The sequence below is a fragment of the Microtus oregoni genome, unplaced genomic scaffold, assembly GCF_018167655.1.
Source record: "Microtus oregoni isolate MIOR12 unplaced genomic scaffold, Mior012 000005F_ref0000423, whole genome shotgun sequence".
NCBI classification, from domain to species: Eukaryota; Metazoa; Chordata; class Mammalia; order Rodentia; family Cricetidae; genus Microtus; species Microtus oregoni.
Window position 1 is genome coordinate 59,502,955 of NW_024543064.1, and position 15,708 is coordinate 59,518,662.

Genomic DNA, 15,708 nt, shown 5'->3' on the forward strand with positions numbered 1-15,708 from the left:
TTTTAGGAAAAGCTGACAGACGGATAGAATGAGGACCTTGACCTCTTTTATGCCTGCTGTAACCCTCTATAGGCCCTTTTCTACACTGTATCAGAATTAGGATTCTTGGAGTAGGATTTAGATGGGCTTGCCTTTATGTTCTCTCCAGCTGTCTTTAGCATCTCTCCCAGGCACTGATCAGATGGCTGGCGGTGTAAGCATGGCCCCGTCAAGCTCCTATCCTGAGTGGACAGTATTGAACCGACTTTGGTTCTTGGGGAAAGTATAGATTCTTTGTGAAAATTGTTACCTGATCTAGCAAACCAAACCCAAAACAAACAATGCCATCTGTCAGGAAAGGTAAAATACGCTTTATCTGATTGAAGAGTAAACCACTGTTTTCTTGGAATGTTCATTTAATACCTATAGCTTCTCATGTGTGTGTAATGATCTCATCACTAATACTCAATTGTGTGTGCCTCTCTCAGTGCACCCGTGTGCCTAAGAACACAGTCTGTATGCCTCCAGTGTTAGCTAGTCTGGACTGGTACATTATGTACAACTGAAGTACTTAGCTCCTCATACCTGTGTCTTGAAACTTAGAACAAGAAAGGGCTTTTGTAAATCAGTAGTGATTTCTTAACCCCATTTACCTGCGTGGGTCATGTGTGATAGGATCCCTTTAAATCAGTGTTCAAGGACATCAAAAAAATATCAGTAGTATTTCTGTTATGCAGTGAGACAGTGAAACTTTCTTAAAACTTCAAAAGTCCCTTAAATTTCATCCTGGAATGTTTTTGGTATTATTGATGAATGTGTACGGGAGATGCACTGGAGAACTCGTGCGTACAAGCATGGGTTGGGACAGGGGTATCTGAAATTTCCCATCAGATTAAAAGGGTGGTGAAAACAGGAAAGGCCTGATTTTAAAATTTCTGAGTTTTCCTCTCCATACCCATCAACTAGTGTTTAGTTGGCTTTATATTGCTGTGACAAAACACCCAAGACAAACAATTTTAAGCTAAAAAGGTGTATTTTGGCTCAGTGTTTCAGAGGTTTTAGCCCATGGTCCCCTGGCTCCATTGTTCTGACCCTGTGATGAGGTAGGGCATCATGATGGGATTCATTTGATGAGCAAACCTCCCATAAACAGGAAGCAATGTGATAGGAAGACAAAGGGCATAGAAGTAAGATATGACCTCCAGAGACTCACTGTCTTCAACCAGATTCATTTTCTAAAGTTCTACCAACTTACAAGCCTACCAGTAGATCCAGCCGCTGATTAAGACAGAACCCTTATGTTCTCAAATCCCCACTTATGAAGATTCTGTAGCAGGAACCAAGCCTTTACGACAAGGGCCCTTTCAGAACACACTCCAGTTCCAAGCCAAAAATCTGCCCTCTTTCCACACTTGATAATGATCTTGCAGCTTTGGGTATCAGATACAGCAAAAGTGTCTGCTGCCCCATCTCAGATCTCCCTGAGTCTAAGGCAAGGATAAAGTGCTAATTGAGTAGTTAATTTTCTGTCTACTGAAGAAAGGACATAGAGCCACATGTCAGCAAAGCGAAGAAGTTAATAGAAGTGTCATTAGAAGTTGTTCGTGGCTCACAGAAAATCTGCCATATAGTCCATCTGCTGCATGATTGACTTGATATTTCTTACAACGGGATCAGAAAAAATATAATCTTAAATTTGATTCCCAAGCCACTTCCTTAGATTAAGGATGAAGTCCTGAACTAGGACACACACCTTTGATCCCAGCACTTGGGAGGCACAGGCAGGCTGATCTTTGTGAGTTCAAGGCCAGCCTGTTCTATAAAGAGCTAGTTCCAGAATAGACTCCAAAGCCATAGAGAAACCCTGTCTCGAAAAACCAAATTAAAAAAAAAAAAGAAAAGAAAAAAGGATGAAGTCCTACTAATCTTGCATGCTCAGCTTTAGAGATTACATGTCTCTTGGTGGTTGGTGGTTTAATACGGTGTTTTGGGTGACTGTCCCTCTACTCAGTTTATTGGCAAATAATAAAATGTGTTATGATCGTTTAGCCAAAGATGACTCTTTTTTTTCCACCACGGGCACACCGTGTAGAAAGTGCAAACAAACAACCCACATCTGTATAGCCCAGTGTAGTACGGGGAGGGGAGATACGAGGATTCAAGGGAGGCAGTGATCCACTGGATCCAGCTAATAATGAGAATAGCATAAATCGCCTGCCCGCCTGCCAGGCATGAGTGAAATTCAGAAGCGAGTATCCAGCTAAACTGGTTTGAAATAAGCCTGTGGAAGACAAGGTGTTGTACTTTTATATTCTGGAGTCAGTCTCTGAAGATAAGAAACCATCATAAATAAAACAGTTGTCTTCGGCATGGCACAGTTCTCTCAGAACGAGGTTTTGACAAAGCTGTTTATTTTGGAGCAGGGAGAGATCAAAGAAGGAAGATTAACTGAGCCCTCTCTGGGCATCCACTCAGTAACTTGAGGAGGGTCACTGACACCCGGGGCTTTTGTTCCTGCTACCAGGGCCCCGGAAGAAAGGAACTAGGGTTTCAGTGTGCTTTGTCCTTGGGTACTGTCGCCCTGTCGGAATGTGCGGGGTTGGACTTCAGCACCTAGATGTTCTGCCTATCTTCTGCTTTGAAGGGAGGCTGCAGGACTGTCTAAACCTAGCTTGTAAAGTTCTTTTGAAAATATAACATCCTCAGACCCTTGGAGAGCGAGGAGTGGGGGATGGGGCTGTGGGAGGGGCAGATGTGATGGGAACAAATTCAGTTCTCTGAAGGCAAAAAGCAGGACGGCCTTCTCCTTCCTGCCTCAGATTGCAGATTGTCTCTGTGTGGCCCATACCAGTGCTGAGTTGGCCAGGAGTGCCATCTACTGACCTACTTACTCCAGGTCTCTGGGCTGGTTTTTCCCTTGAGGTCTCATTTCTAGCAGTAATAAAGAGAAGGAAATTCCAAATGCAGTGGAGAATTTTGGGCATGTTAAACATGATTGCCTTGCCTGTCTTATTCGGCAATTCCCTTCTGTTGCCAGAAGGGTAGTATTTTAAGTTAGCTTGGCCAAATCAGTCATTTGCTTATTTTAATGTTAAGAATGAAGGCATAAATGTGAAAGACCGTTAGAAATGCATTTTGCTTATACACATTTTCAACTCGAAGAGAAGCATTTTATTTAGGAGTATTCATGCCAGAATACCATGATCTTATTATTGCCAAGTAGAATACTTATTTATTAGTAGTATAAAATTTTATAGCTGAATGCGAATAAAGCATTATCATTTGTCTCTTTCATTCATCTTTGGATGAAACATATTATCTAATATGTTAGATGATAAGGCAGGACATCCAGCCCCATGCTTTTGTCACGAGTCATTATAATATATAGTAGACGGGAAACAAAACTCTAAACTGACTTAGGACAGGAAACGGTGTAGGGAAGAATGGGAGGAGTATGGGACTTTTAAAGACCACCCTCAGCATTTTCCTCTTTGATATTAGTTTCTGATTCTAGGATTGAGGTTATGATGAGAAAAATGTAAACCCCTCTGCTTGTATGTGCATGCACATGTGTAAGCACTTGTTAACAATAAATGTGGTCACCCTCAGCCTTTTCAAACTGGAATGGTTTGCAGGGACTTCTCCCAGAACCTTCTTCCCAGAACCACTGTAGCAAATCAGTGGTATTTATTAAATAGTAGTATTCTCTTTGTTAATTACGAGCATAGCTCCCCACCCAAGCTTCTGAACAGTGTGTGGAATCACAGTTGGTCCAGATAAAAGCCAAGGCTCTTGGCATTGTATCACACACAATCACATCATTTCTCGGAGCACAACTGTTTCTGTCATCAAAGGACCCCAGACGGTGACTGGCCACCTTCACGCCCAAAGTTGCATCCAGTTAGCCAAGTAAGCGACTAGCGTCTGAAAGGCAGGTGCTCCAGAGGGCAAGGGTTGTTTTATCATTCCTAGCCCACCAAGCACTTATTCTTATGCTGAAGCAGCAGAATAAGCAGGGAAAAAAAAGTCCTGCCAGCAGGGACAGCAATCTCAAAATAACTCAGCTGCTATGCATGCGTGAGTGCTGTCATGAAAGAAAAGCGCCCTGGGAAGCTTAGATCGGTTTCCTTATCATCAACGTTTTTCCTAAGCTCTGCCTCTCTGACTCAGCATTTCATATACGAGTAATTTATTTTCCGGGGGGGGGGGGGGGAGGGGGGTGGCGGGCAAGATTAGAAAAGAAGCAAATGTGTAGAGAAATGCTGTTTGGGGAAGCGATGTTATTGTGCATTTTGAGTGCTTTTGTTTCTGCGGATAACTAACTAGAAGGTGCTTGAAGTGAAATTTACTAGTGTTTTCTTTGATTTCTAGATTCTTGAAGTGAAAAGTCCAATCAAACAAAGCAAATCAGATAAGCAAATAAAGAATGGTGAATGTGACAAGGTAGGTTTCCAGTCCACTCCTGGGAGTGCTATGGACAGCCTGGCATGTCTTTGTTTCTTTGTGGTCCCCTTGGTCATTCTCTCAGGCTCTCCTCCCAAGACTCCCAAGGGAATACTTCATCCCTGTGCTTTGGAGTTCCTTCTCCCTGTCTTGCTTTTCCCTTCCGTAGTAAGCATGACCATTATGTTTACCGAGGGACTTCAGCCGTATCACATTGGGATATTTGAAGATTGTAGCAGAGGTAGATCAAATCACATGCATAAGTAAAAGAGATACCTGACCCTGTGCAGTAAGCTTGCTCAGTGTGTGTACGAGTATATAAACTCTGACTTTAAGTCTCAGAGAAATGTCAGTTACCCGTTGTGGGCGGGGTTTAGCCTGTCAGTAATCTTCCTGTTTGCCTTTACTGATGTTGGCCTTGAGGCACCCACACAGTCAATTAACGAGGACTCCTCAGTCTGAACATTTGCAGGAGAGCCCAAGTGCCCTTGAAGAAGAGCTGTTTGAACTGTTTGCTTAGTGATTTCTGCATTTTTAGGATATTCTGTTCTTTAGTCATTTACTTGCATCGTTCATGAACGTTTGGAATACCTGGAAACCTTCTTATCCCTCCTGATTGAGATTTTTTTTCCTAACATATGTTGATATTTTCATGTTCAAGCTGAAGTATTTTGTCATTGTATAAAATTTTTGAGATTAAAGAATTAAGAATGAAAACAGCCTCTGCTGTCATTCGTCCAAACTGACAACGTGGCATGGGATTTCCAGGATTCCTTGCAGAGGCCTTGTTTTGGGAAACTGAGTCTACTCACTTGAACGTTGTTGAGAGCAAAGAGACTCAAGAATTACCTTCCTCCATTTAAGGCAGGCTTGATAAAGGTCAAAATCTGGGCAAGAAACGTCCCAGGCAGAAGCCTGTGAGCATGGAATCCATGTAACTTTGTGGCAGTATGGTAGAGTCACTCTAAGCTCTACATGGATTTTTTTTTTTATTTTTAAGATTTATTTTATTTGTGTGTGTGTGTGTGTGTGTACGTGCGCTCACACGCAAGTATATGTGCCTGTGGAGGTCAGAAGAGGGTGTTGGGTCACCTGGAGCTGGAGTTACAGGCAACTGTGAACCGCCTGACATGGGTGCTGGAAACTGAACTTAGGTCCTCTGCAAGAGCAGTACATAATCTTAGCTGACAACCCACCCCTGCATGTGTGTCCTTACTCACCAACTGCCTTTTAAAGTTTTGTTCTTTGGGGAACACCCTTCTCTTTCAGGCATACCTAGATGAGTTGGTAGAACTCCACAGAAGGTTAATGACACTGAGGGAAAGACACATTCTGCAGCAGGTGAGAAATGCTTTTTTAGCACAACCCTTTCCCCCAGCCTCACGGCCTTGTTTGTCCTGGGGTAGTTTGTTAGCATACGGAGGCCACAACAACCTTACACCAACAGAATTGGAATTGTGCTTGCAGAGATGTTTGGGGAGGACTTGAATATTTGAGGCTACCCAGGGTGCCCTTTGGAGCACTCATGAAACTCATACCAGACACGGTGCTCCGTCCTTCCAGCTTGTACCATATGTGGGCTGAGAGAGGGGTCAGGAGACTGCAGAAACTTTGGGGACCAGGCTTCTGGTTTCATGGGAAAACAGTGATAAGAATTTAAGTCAAGTGTTGTAAACATTTGTCATTCAATTTGGTAACCTTTTGCCAGTTCTGTTCTATGGGAAAATAAATATTTTTTTTCATTTCCCTTATCTTGTACAACATACAGTGTATTATCGTTAGCTCAACTCTGGAATGCTCCGAGCATGAGGAAACTTCTTTTAGCACAATGTGATGTTTTGAGAAGATAAGAGGGGTGGGTTTTAGTGTTTGTACAAGTACAGTCCATGCCTTTATTCCATGAACAGTGGCTATTGATAAAATAATTTCCCCCTAACAATTTGGAGACTATGTGCTCCAGATTCCATAATAGATTTATGCGTTACTTCACTTAAATTTTCTTACTACTTTAAAATGACTTGAAATTACTACTTGATCTACCTTAGTCATATATAAACTATTTTTTAAATGTTGATGGTTGCATTTATATTCTGTGTATTTCCCTTCTTCAGTCTATAAGTGCTCTCAAATTTGCCAACTTCTCTTGGTCTAATAAACTTTTAGCCCTTCTAGAATTTAAAATAATAGACGTTGTCTATAGACATGTGGTTCTCAATTTGAGATAGGTTCTAGACTTTGCGTGTGCTTTTAAGAGCATAGGCAGAGGCGCTGGATTTGAGTGTCTCTAACTAAGCATGATAGCACTTTACTGGAAGTCATCATGTCTTTCTCAGCCATCACCAGGGCACTCAACTCATGTGGGGGCATATTTGCATATCGCCTATGTATAATCCTGTTATTTTCATCATTTTTGGTTACCTCTTATACCTAATACAGTGCAGATGCCATGCACATCATTGTTATCTGTATTGTATGGGGACTAATGACAAGTTCAGTAAAGGCACATTTTCCCCCAAGGATTTTCGGTCCATAGCATGTTGTGTCTGAGAACAAGGAACCTGGGGATACAAAGGACCAACTGTACTTTCTCCAGCTTTATTTCCTAGAACAGAAAACTGCTCAGTGACTCAATGCTGATGGTAAATCTCGTAGTTGGTCTTCCTGTCAGCTCCCAAACTCTAAGTGACTAAAGAGCAGTTGTCAGAAAAAGCTACCGATGCCCAAACTGGGCCCCAGTTGCAGCTTTCACGGGTGTTGGTGTCTTGGGCATGTTGACGGTTGGACAAGGTCTCACCTGGGAATATCGCTGGCACCCTCTGTCTAATGTTCTTTATCCTGACCTTTGAAAGAACTGTGAGTAAAGGTGGCTTACTTGAGAATTGCATGCAAGTGGATTACTTTAGCATTCTAGAGGAAAAGAGTAATATCTATAAATTTTTATCCTGGCATAAAGACCCTCTAGGGCACACAGCGTTTCACCCTGATTGCATTCCCAGGCTAGTTGAAAGCTCTATCTTCGGCCATTTGCCTTGTAATGGAGCCAAGGCTTGGGATTCTGATCCTGTGATGTATGTCCTGTCACAGTTCACTGCTTAATTAATTCATATTGTAAAACATAGCACAGTGGAGGGCTGGTGTTATTCTCCACCTGGAGGGACGCTCATCTGGTGAAATGCATGCCTCAAAGTCTGTGTAGCCTCCACTGGGTAGAGCTGAACATTTGAACCAAAACTTCTGCTGAGGCCAGAATAGCATCCTTGGTTTCTTTCTTTAATGTATCCCTATTCCAAAAACCTATTCTGGCAGTTTTATTTGTCTCACAAAAGCTGGCTAGTAGCATTATTTTACTCTGGGGGAATGGTGTCTTGGCTCCTAATATTTAATTTCATAAAAAGACAGCATTAGATCAGGAAAGACTTTATATTTCTAAGTGTTGACAGGGGTTTCTGTCCCGCCCAGTCACACAGCCATTCAGTCCCAAAGAAACACGCAGAGGCCTACATTAATTATAAACTAATTGGCCTGTTAGCTCAGGCTTTCTTATTAACTAACTCTTTAAATCTTACATTAACCATAATTCATATCTGTGATAGCCACGTGGCTTGGTACCTTTATCAACGAGGCATTCTCATCTTGCTTCTTCTGTATCTGGTGACAACAGCAGACTGAGCCTTTCCTTCCCAGAATTCTCTTGTTCTGGTTGCCCCACCTATACTTCCTGCCTGGGTACTGGCCAATTAGCATTTTATTAAACAAATAAAAGTAACAAATCTTTACAGGGTATAAGACCATTGTCTCACAGCACCTAAGCCTCCTTTCTATTGGGTAAAAATACAGTAGGCACAAAGCAAGAGGGTTATTATTATTAAATTATTAACCTTTGTTAATAATTAGTTAAACTATATATATATATATATATATTCCATATTTATTTTCAAAATGAGGTTGAGCATTTCTGGACTCCTCATAAGTTCAACCTGGGATTGCATTTTATTATTGAAGAAAAAAGTAAATACACACATGTGTCTACGCGCATGCACACACATGCGTGAACACACACACGTGTATATTTGAATAAAGGGAGAGGGAGGAGAAAATAAAAAGAAAGAAAAAAAACCAGTTTTCCTTAAAGGACAGCTTATTAACTTCAGTACCTTCTAGTTTTCTTGTAGAATTATCATCAAGGTAGCAGGGATGAGTAGCATATTGGAGTATTCTTAGCAACACAGAGAACCTCTCCCAAGAAGTATTCCACTAAATATGACTACTTGTCTCTGAGAGATTACCTGTTCTAAAACCTTTGTATACTGGAGTCAGGTGTCCTCCCCTGTGAGCTCAGGTGGGACTTGTGTTTTCATGAGGCAGTATGGTTTGTTATGTACAAATGAAAGACCTAAGTTACAGCAGACCAACCCCATTCTAGATAAAGCCAAAGCAAAGATTGAGTGGTCACTTTGGATGGGAGTAACCTACTCTGGTATTTGAAAAAAAAAATGATCAGACTAAAAATAATGTATCTACCATTTTTATATTTAAAAAATGGATTTGGAGAAGGAACCACCGAAATAGCAAGTAGATCACGGTTAACACAAAACACCTTAGCAGCTGTATGCTACCCCTCCCACCCTCTTCTTCCCCACTCCCAACATGTACCCTGTCAGCCTGTGCTTGTCTTGTCTGCAGCCTCTCTGGCTTCTGTTACTATCATGCGTGGGCATTGGGACCACTTTCTGAGCAGCAGAGTGGCACCACAGTTCAGCCATACTGCATCAGCAGGCAGGGCAAGAGTTTAGTCCTTCAGGGATTAGTGGGGTATTTTCAGGATTTGTGGCCTATTTGGTTATAATAACACATGCTAATGTTGTGTTTCTGATGATCTGGCATCAGGAGTCCCGAAAGGAGTGTGTATCTTTACAGAGCTTTTACTTAATTGAGGACATTAGGACATGCTCTAATAACGCAAAGGATTACAAACTATTCATGCTGTTCTTGTTGGTGAATAGGACCAAGCTCTCCCAAATGCATTTGCCTTGGCTACTGCTTTAGATCTCTGTTTGCATCTGTCTTGATGGATTTTCACCAACCCCACGAAAATACAGGGGTCTTAGCAGGGTTAAAATGCAGGGTTAGCACCATCAGCTCCTGTATGTACCCTAGCAAGAGGGAGACCTGGCAGCGGCAGAAATGGGAGGCTAGCTTGTGAGCGCTGGAAATCCTTACTATACTGAGTGGGTTTCCTAGCGGTCAGAAGGTTTTGTGATTTAAAATTAAGTGACTTTCTTCTATAGACAATTCTTATCATCCACTTTTCAATTTATTGCTAAGTAACATGCGATGTTGAATCATAGAAAGCTGTTTTCCTGGAAGGGTGCGTTCCCTGTCGTTCAAAACAATAGCAACACAAATAGAATCAAGTGCCGGGCTCTGCTGTAGCTGACACCGTGGTGTTTAGTCACTCTGACAGCTTGGCCGTGTCTGTTTCCCCACCTCCTGCCTGAAGCTCTGGTTATTAAAAACAAAGCCACTTAGGCTTTTCTAGATTTTCCTTCCTGCACTTTCCCCAACATGTTCTTAATGATTATTTAGGAATATCACATCATGTCCCCTGATCACACTCAGTTCTCTGTCTTCCCAGGTCCACCCCCCCCCCCCAAACACACACAAAGGGGGAAAAACGAAGTCCAATTTGTGTTACACATATACTCAGTGAAGCAAGGTCAAACTCCCACTGGCCGGACATAAGGAAAACTGTGTCCTTCCCCGCTGGCACCCCACCAGAAGCCTCTGATTGTGGAGAGCTGCACTCCAACATCCCCATCACAATTTTTGAGAGTTCTCTTCAATGCTCTTTGTCTAGTCTGATACTTTTTTCGGGAGGAGAGTTGGTAGGGGTTGTCACAGAAGCGTTCTGTGTCCCTCTTTCTTGCCTGATTTGTTTTGTGGAGTGAAATGTCATTGAGGACCGCAGGGAGATGTACCAAGCCTGGTAGTCTTGTGCTGTTTGCTTCTCCCTGTAGGTAATTAAGGACACCTTTCTGTTTATAGGATAGCCTTAGCCGTGGTGCCGTGATCGTTGCAGCAGGTGGTAGTTGTGCCTTATTTGATCCTCTGCCAGCCTGGCATGTGGGGCGGAATGTGTGCTTTAACCCCTCCCCCCATCTTCCGGATGAGGGCACAGTGATATTTACATGATGGTCAGGTAGTGAGCAGTCAGCTCTGCATGCACCAGATCCGAGATACGTTCTTAGTGAGCAGTCAGCTCTGCATGCGCCAGATCTGGATCCCTTCTTAGTGAGCAGTCAGCTCTGCATGCACCAGATCTGGATCCCTTCTTCGTGAGCAGTCAGTTCTGCACGCAGCAGATCCAGGATCCCTTCTTAGTGCTGTGCCATTCCCTACTGTGCATGTGGTTGAGGAAGCTCTGGACGACTTGGCGTTCGCCTCTGCTCTATGAATTTCTGATTACATTAGCTCTGAGAAGCTATTTGTTCCTCTTTTGATCTGATTATTATTGAGACAGAATCTTGCCATGTAACCCTGCTAAGCCTTGAACTTGGAATCCTTCTGCCTCAGCCTCCTGTGAGTTATACTGACAGGTGTGTGCCACAATACCCAACCTCCTATAACAGTAGTTCTCAACCTTCGTTAATACCGTGACCCTTTAATACAGTTCCTCATATTGTGGTGACCTTCAACTATAAGATTATTTTTGTTGTTACTTCATAACTGTCATTTTGCTATGGTTATGAATTGTAATGTAAATATTTTTGGAGATGGAAGTTTAGCAAAAAGGTCATGATCCACAGGTTGAGAACCACTGTACTATACCAAAATCTACAGGTCTTTTTACTGGATTCATAGTTTACCTACATAATGTAGGAAAAAAAACTTACTCAGGAAAGAATGCTTCTGTTCAACCAGCTCATCCTTGTATATGTTAAGTATCTGATTCCATGAGAGTTTTGTGAGTCTCTGTGTGGGGGCATGTGGGTACTAACTTTTCCAGAGTGCTAATTAGTAGCTTCTAAAACAAATGTGTGTCCATTTAAGATCTTTGTGTCAATTGGTGACTTTGTATGTTTGGTTGGTTTTTGTTTGTACATATGAATAAATAACTGTATTGGTTTTGTTTCTCTCTCTCTTTTTTTTTTTTGCTTTGGACAGAAGCTCAGTTTCTTAACCCAGGCTGGCCTTGAACATAGAATACTCATGCCTGAGCCTCCTTGAGGGCTGAAATTACAGCATTAGCCACTGTGCCTATATGATAATAAGCTCTTGTTTAGTCCCGTAGAAGTGATATACTTTAGCAATAAGATCCCTTCTAATAGTCTGATACCTGGAGCAGGAGCCTGAGTCTAGTAGTGTAAGGGAGTAAGATGCTCTTCCCTACTTCATCCTAAACGCACAGCAGTAGGCCTGCAGCCGAGTAATCCAGGCTCCGTGTTAGAGTTTAAAAGATGACACCCAGAAGGTCGACCCTGTCTCCATTCCACCTCTTTCATGTATCCATCTTTTGAGAGAAAGAGAGCTGTTAGACCGCCAAACATGCATCTCCATTCCAAGTAAGAAAGACAGAAGATAAAAGGCACATGCCTGTCATCCATGACCTCAGGAATTTTCCTAAGAGCCTAGTGATTTATGAATGATAGCATCTGCCCAGTGTACAAATGGGTCTAAGGAGACAGACTTTTAGCTGGGCGTACCACCCTGAGAAAATGGTAACTTTTAGGAAGAGATAAATGCATGTTAGAGTATCAGGTTGCGGTGTCTGTTGTGGTTCCCCAACCTGAGTACTTGTGTTATTTAAAGCCAGATTTTTAGCCCACAAAGTAGTTCTGGGGGTCAGATGATGCAATCAGAGCTCAGTTTAGAATTGGACAATTAATTGGATTGAGGTGTGTGCATGCATGTTTGTATGTGTAACCAGAAGCACATGCTAACACCCATAGGTATTCATTCACAAATGCTTTCAGGGAACTAGCTTTAAGAAAACAAGGATTTTAATCTTCAGTTTTGCAGTTTTCCAACTTAGTGTTTGTAGTAATAGGGGCGGCGGGGCTGCGTCTCTGGCACCCCAGCCGCCTGGCTAGCTTATGCCCCGAAATAACAACACACAAACTATATTCATTTAAACACTGCTTGGCCCTTTAGTTCTAGCCCTTACTGGCTAATTCTGATATCCCGATCAACCCATCTCTAATAATCTGTGGGCACCGGTCTTACCGGGAAGATTCTAGCCTATGTCCATCCTGGGTCTGAGCTTCATGGCGTGTGTCTGCCTGGGAGCGGGGCATGGCATCTCTCTCAGGCGTCTGCTCCCAAGAGGAGAGCTGTGGAGTCTGAGCTCACTTCCTCTTCCTCCCAGCGTTCTGTTCTGTTTACTCCTCCCACCTATCTTCTAACCAATGAGGGCCAAGCAGTTTCTTTTTATTTAACCAATGACCTTCCTCCATCAAGTGTTGCATAATTTAAAACTTCACTGAATAAGTCATAGACTAAATCATTGCAATCATTTTTTAAAGATAATTGAATTAAAGAGAATCAAATAAGAATGGAAGTTGCCAAGTGAACCCCCTGTGAGAAAATCTGTTCTTTTGCCCCATCTGCCCTCTCTCATGAAGCTTGCCAAAATGTGTCTCCATCCCTTTTCTATATAGCATGTTAACTTAACAAGCATGCTACCCAATGAGTCCGCATCCCTTTTCTATGTAGCATGTTAACTTAACAAGCACGCTACCCATGCACAGCATCATTTTTGTTGTTGCTCCAGATTTTGAAGACAGGGTTTTTATGTGTAGCCCTGGGTGTTCTGGAACTTGCTTTGTAGATCAAGCTGGCCTCGAACTCAGAGATCCACCACCTTGTACCTCCCAAGTACTGGGATTAAAGGCGTGTGCTACCACCACCCAACAGCAGTGTCTGTTTCTAATAACGTTATTGCCACTGAAAGAATATTTACATGGTAAAGGAATCCCTTAAAGCCATGCCATGATTATCAGTGCTGACCTTTGGAAGTGTTCCCTGCAGTCCCTTTGATCCCACAGCTGGTAAGCATGTTGCCATTGTGGGTGTAGCCAATACAGTAAGAGATGAAGTATGATTACTTTACTTGTAGGGCAAAGGCATTGATTCTTCTAGGTAAATTTCTTATTCACAGTTGTTCAAGAGCATTTGTTGAACACAACAGGAAGCAATACATGTATGTTCTTATGTAACATATACAGTGCGGCAAATTTTCACAGAGTAAATGCAGCATGCAAAGCTTCTCTCAAATTCAACAACAGAACAGTTCAAGGATTCCAAAGGCTCCCTGGATCCCCTCCCCTGGTCCTCCCAAAGGCTCCCTGGAACGTCTTCTGTGGTCCATAATGGATTGGCATAGCATAGGTGGTATCTGTTTCTGCTCTGTGTATTCCTAAATTTTCTAAATATTTCATAATTCTATGTTCAAAACATTGATTTTTTTAACATTTAACTTTTTGTCTACTAGTGTTTTGCCTACATTTATGTATGTGCAACCATGTGCATGTTTGGTGCCCACAGAGATCAGAAGAGTGTTAGGAACCCTGAACTGAAGTTACAGGTGTTTGTGAGCCACTCTTGTGGGTGCTGGGAGCCAATGAGCCATCTCTCCAGCTCCTGGAACTTTATTTTTTTGAGACAGGGTTTTTCTGTAGCTTTAGAGTCCATCCTGGAACTAGCTCTTATAAACCATGCTGTCCTCAAACGCACAGAGATCCACCTGCCTCTGCTTCTCGAGTGCTGGGATTAAAGGTGTGTGCCACCACTTCCCAGATATGTGTTCTTTTTTAGGAAGAATTTTATTTCTAACTGAGGGTCTTCTAACATCTAATAAATATAGTCATAGTCTTTTGAGTCAGGGACTAATTGTTTTAAAAAGGGCTTGAACTGTCATATATCCCTCCCCATTTTAGTAAAATGTTCTGTTGGTGACTTGAGTTGGTTTATTAAGTATGAGAAGTAAAAACAGTCATCTATCCCTTTGAGGATTTTATTTTAAAGGCTTTTTTTTTTTTATCTTTGACTTAACTGAATTGAATAACAGACAGCTCAGTCGTAGTTGTAATGGTAAAAATAAAACGGAGCCATTTTCTGAGGGCTGGCAGTGGGCTGCGGGCCATGAGGGGCAGCAGGTCCCAGGCAGGGAGCTAAGTAGCAGGTGACAGATCTCAGCTGGTCAGCCAGTTCCACAAGGAGTCGTGGCACATGAGAGGCAGAGATGGATAGGCACCCCACACAGAGTGAGGTTGGATATTTATTTAGTGGGTTATGGAGAGGAAAGGGGAAAAGGGGAAGGAGAGAAGGGGGAAGAGGAGAGAAAGGCAGCGAGAGAAATAGAGATGGGGAGAAGAGAGGAGAGAAGAAGCTACCTCCTCAGGAGAAAAGATGGAAAGGAAGGAGAACTTATGGCTGGAAGCAAAAGGAAAATCTGGAGAGGAGTGGAAGGGGATTGTCTCCTAAAGGGACAAGACAGACTATTACAGTAGTGTTGCAATAGGACTTTGTGATTAATAAGAATGTTTATCCCTTTGTTCTACTTGGTTCCATGTTTGCGTCCCCATGTCCTTCTCTTTGTTTACATCCACACTTTTTCTTCTTCTTCAGATCGTGAACCTTATAGAAGAAACTGGACATTTTCATATTACAAATACAACATTTGATTTTGATCTTTGCTCGCTGGACAAAACTACAGTCCGTAAATTACAGAGTTACCTGGAAACATCTGGAACATCCTGAGGATACAACAACTGGATGCATCAAAAACTATTTTTTTGGTTGTGATTTTTTTGTTGTTGTTGTTTATATGAAAACACTCAGAATGATACAACCAAAAGGGAAAAAAATAAAAATCAAACAACCTTCAGCTTTATTTTTCTTTAAAGCCAGTCATCATCTCTTGATAAAGGAGAGGTTACGCAAACCAGCCTCAGAGGACACACCTCTCCAAGGAAATCCCAGGAAGAGTTAGCCTGGCTAGCCTTGAAAACATGCAGACGCAACACATGAAAACCTAAAGAATGTGTATGGTACCATGGATCTTTCTGTGGTGGTTCATTCCACAGGATGAATGCATATTCAACACACTGCCTTATTACATAACTGATCTATTTATTACCACATACAGATAAAATTGTGAGGGGATGACACCACCAGACATTACAAGTACTTGTTCCCGTGGATGCTCTTTCAATGCAGCGCCCTTGCCGTCCCAAGCCCAGTGACCTTACTCGTATACCGTGCCACTTTCCACCAACTTTTTCCAAG

General features: G+C 42.3%; 1 protein-coding gene across 3 annotated transcripts in view; it reads left to right on the forward strand.

Annotated features, from left to right (window-relative positions):
- Mllt3 (MLLT3 super elongation complex subunit) overlaps positions 1-15,305 on the forward strand; it is a 268,650-nt gene extending 253,345 nt beyond the window's left edge. For all 3 annotated transcript variants that reach the window (XM_041651803.1, XM_041651804.1, XM_041651805.1), the window contains 3 exons: positions 4,351-4,422; positions 5,692-5,763; positions 15,049-15,305. In XM_041651803.1, coding sequence (XP_041507737.1) covers positions 4,351-4,422; positions 5,692-5,763; positions 15,049-15,180 — 276 coding nt within the window. In that variant the 3' untranslated portion in view covers positions 15,181-15,305. The remainder of the gene's footprint in view (positions 1-4,350; positions 4,423-5,691; positions 5,764-15,048) is intronic.
- The last annotated feature ends 403 nt before the right edge of the window (positions 15,306-15,708 follow it).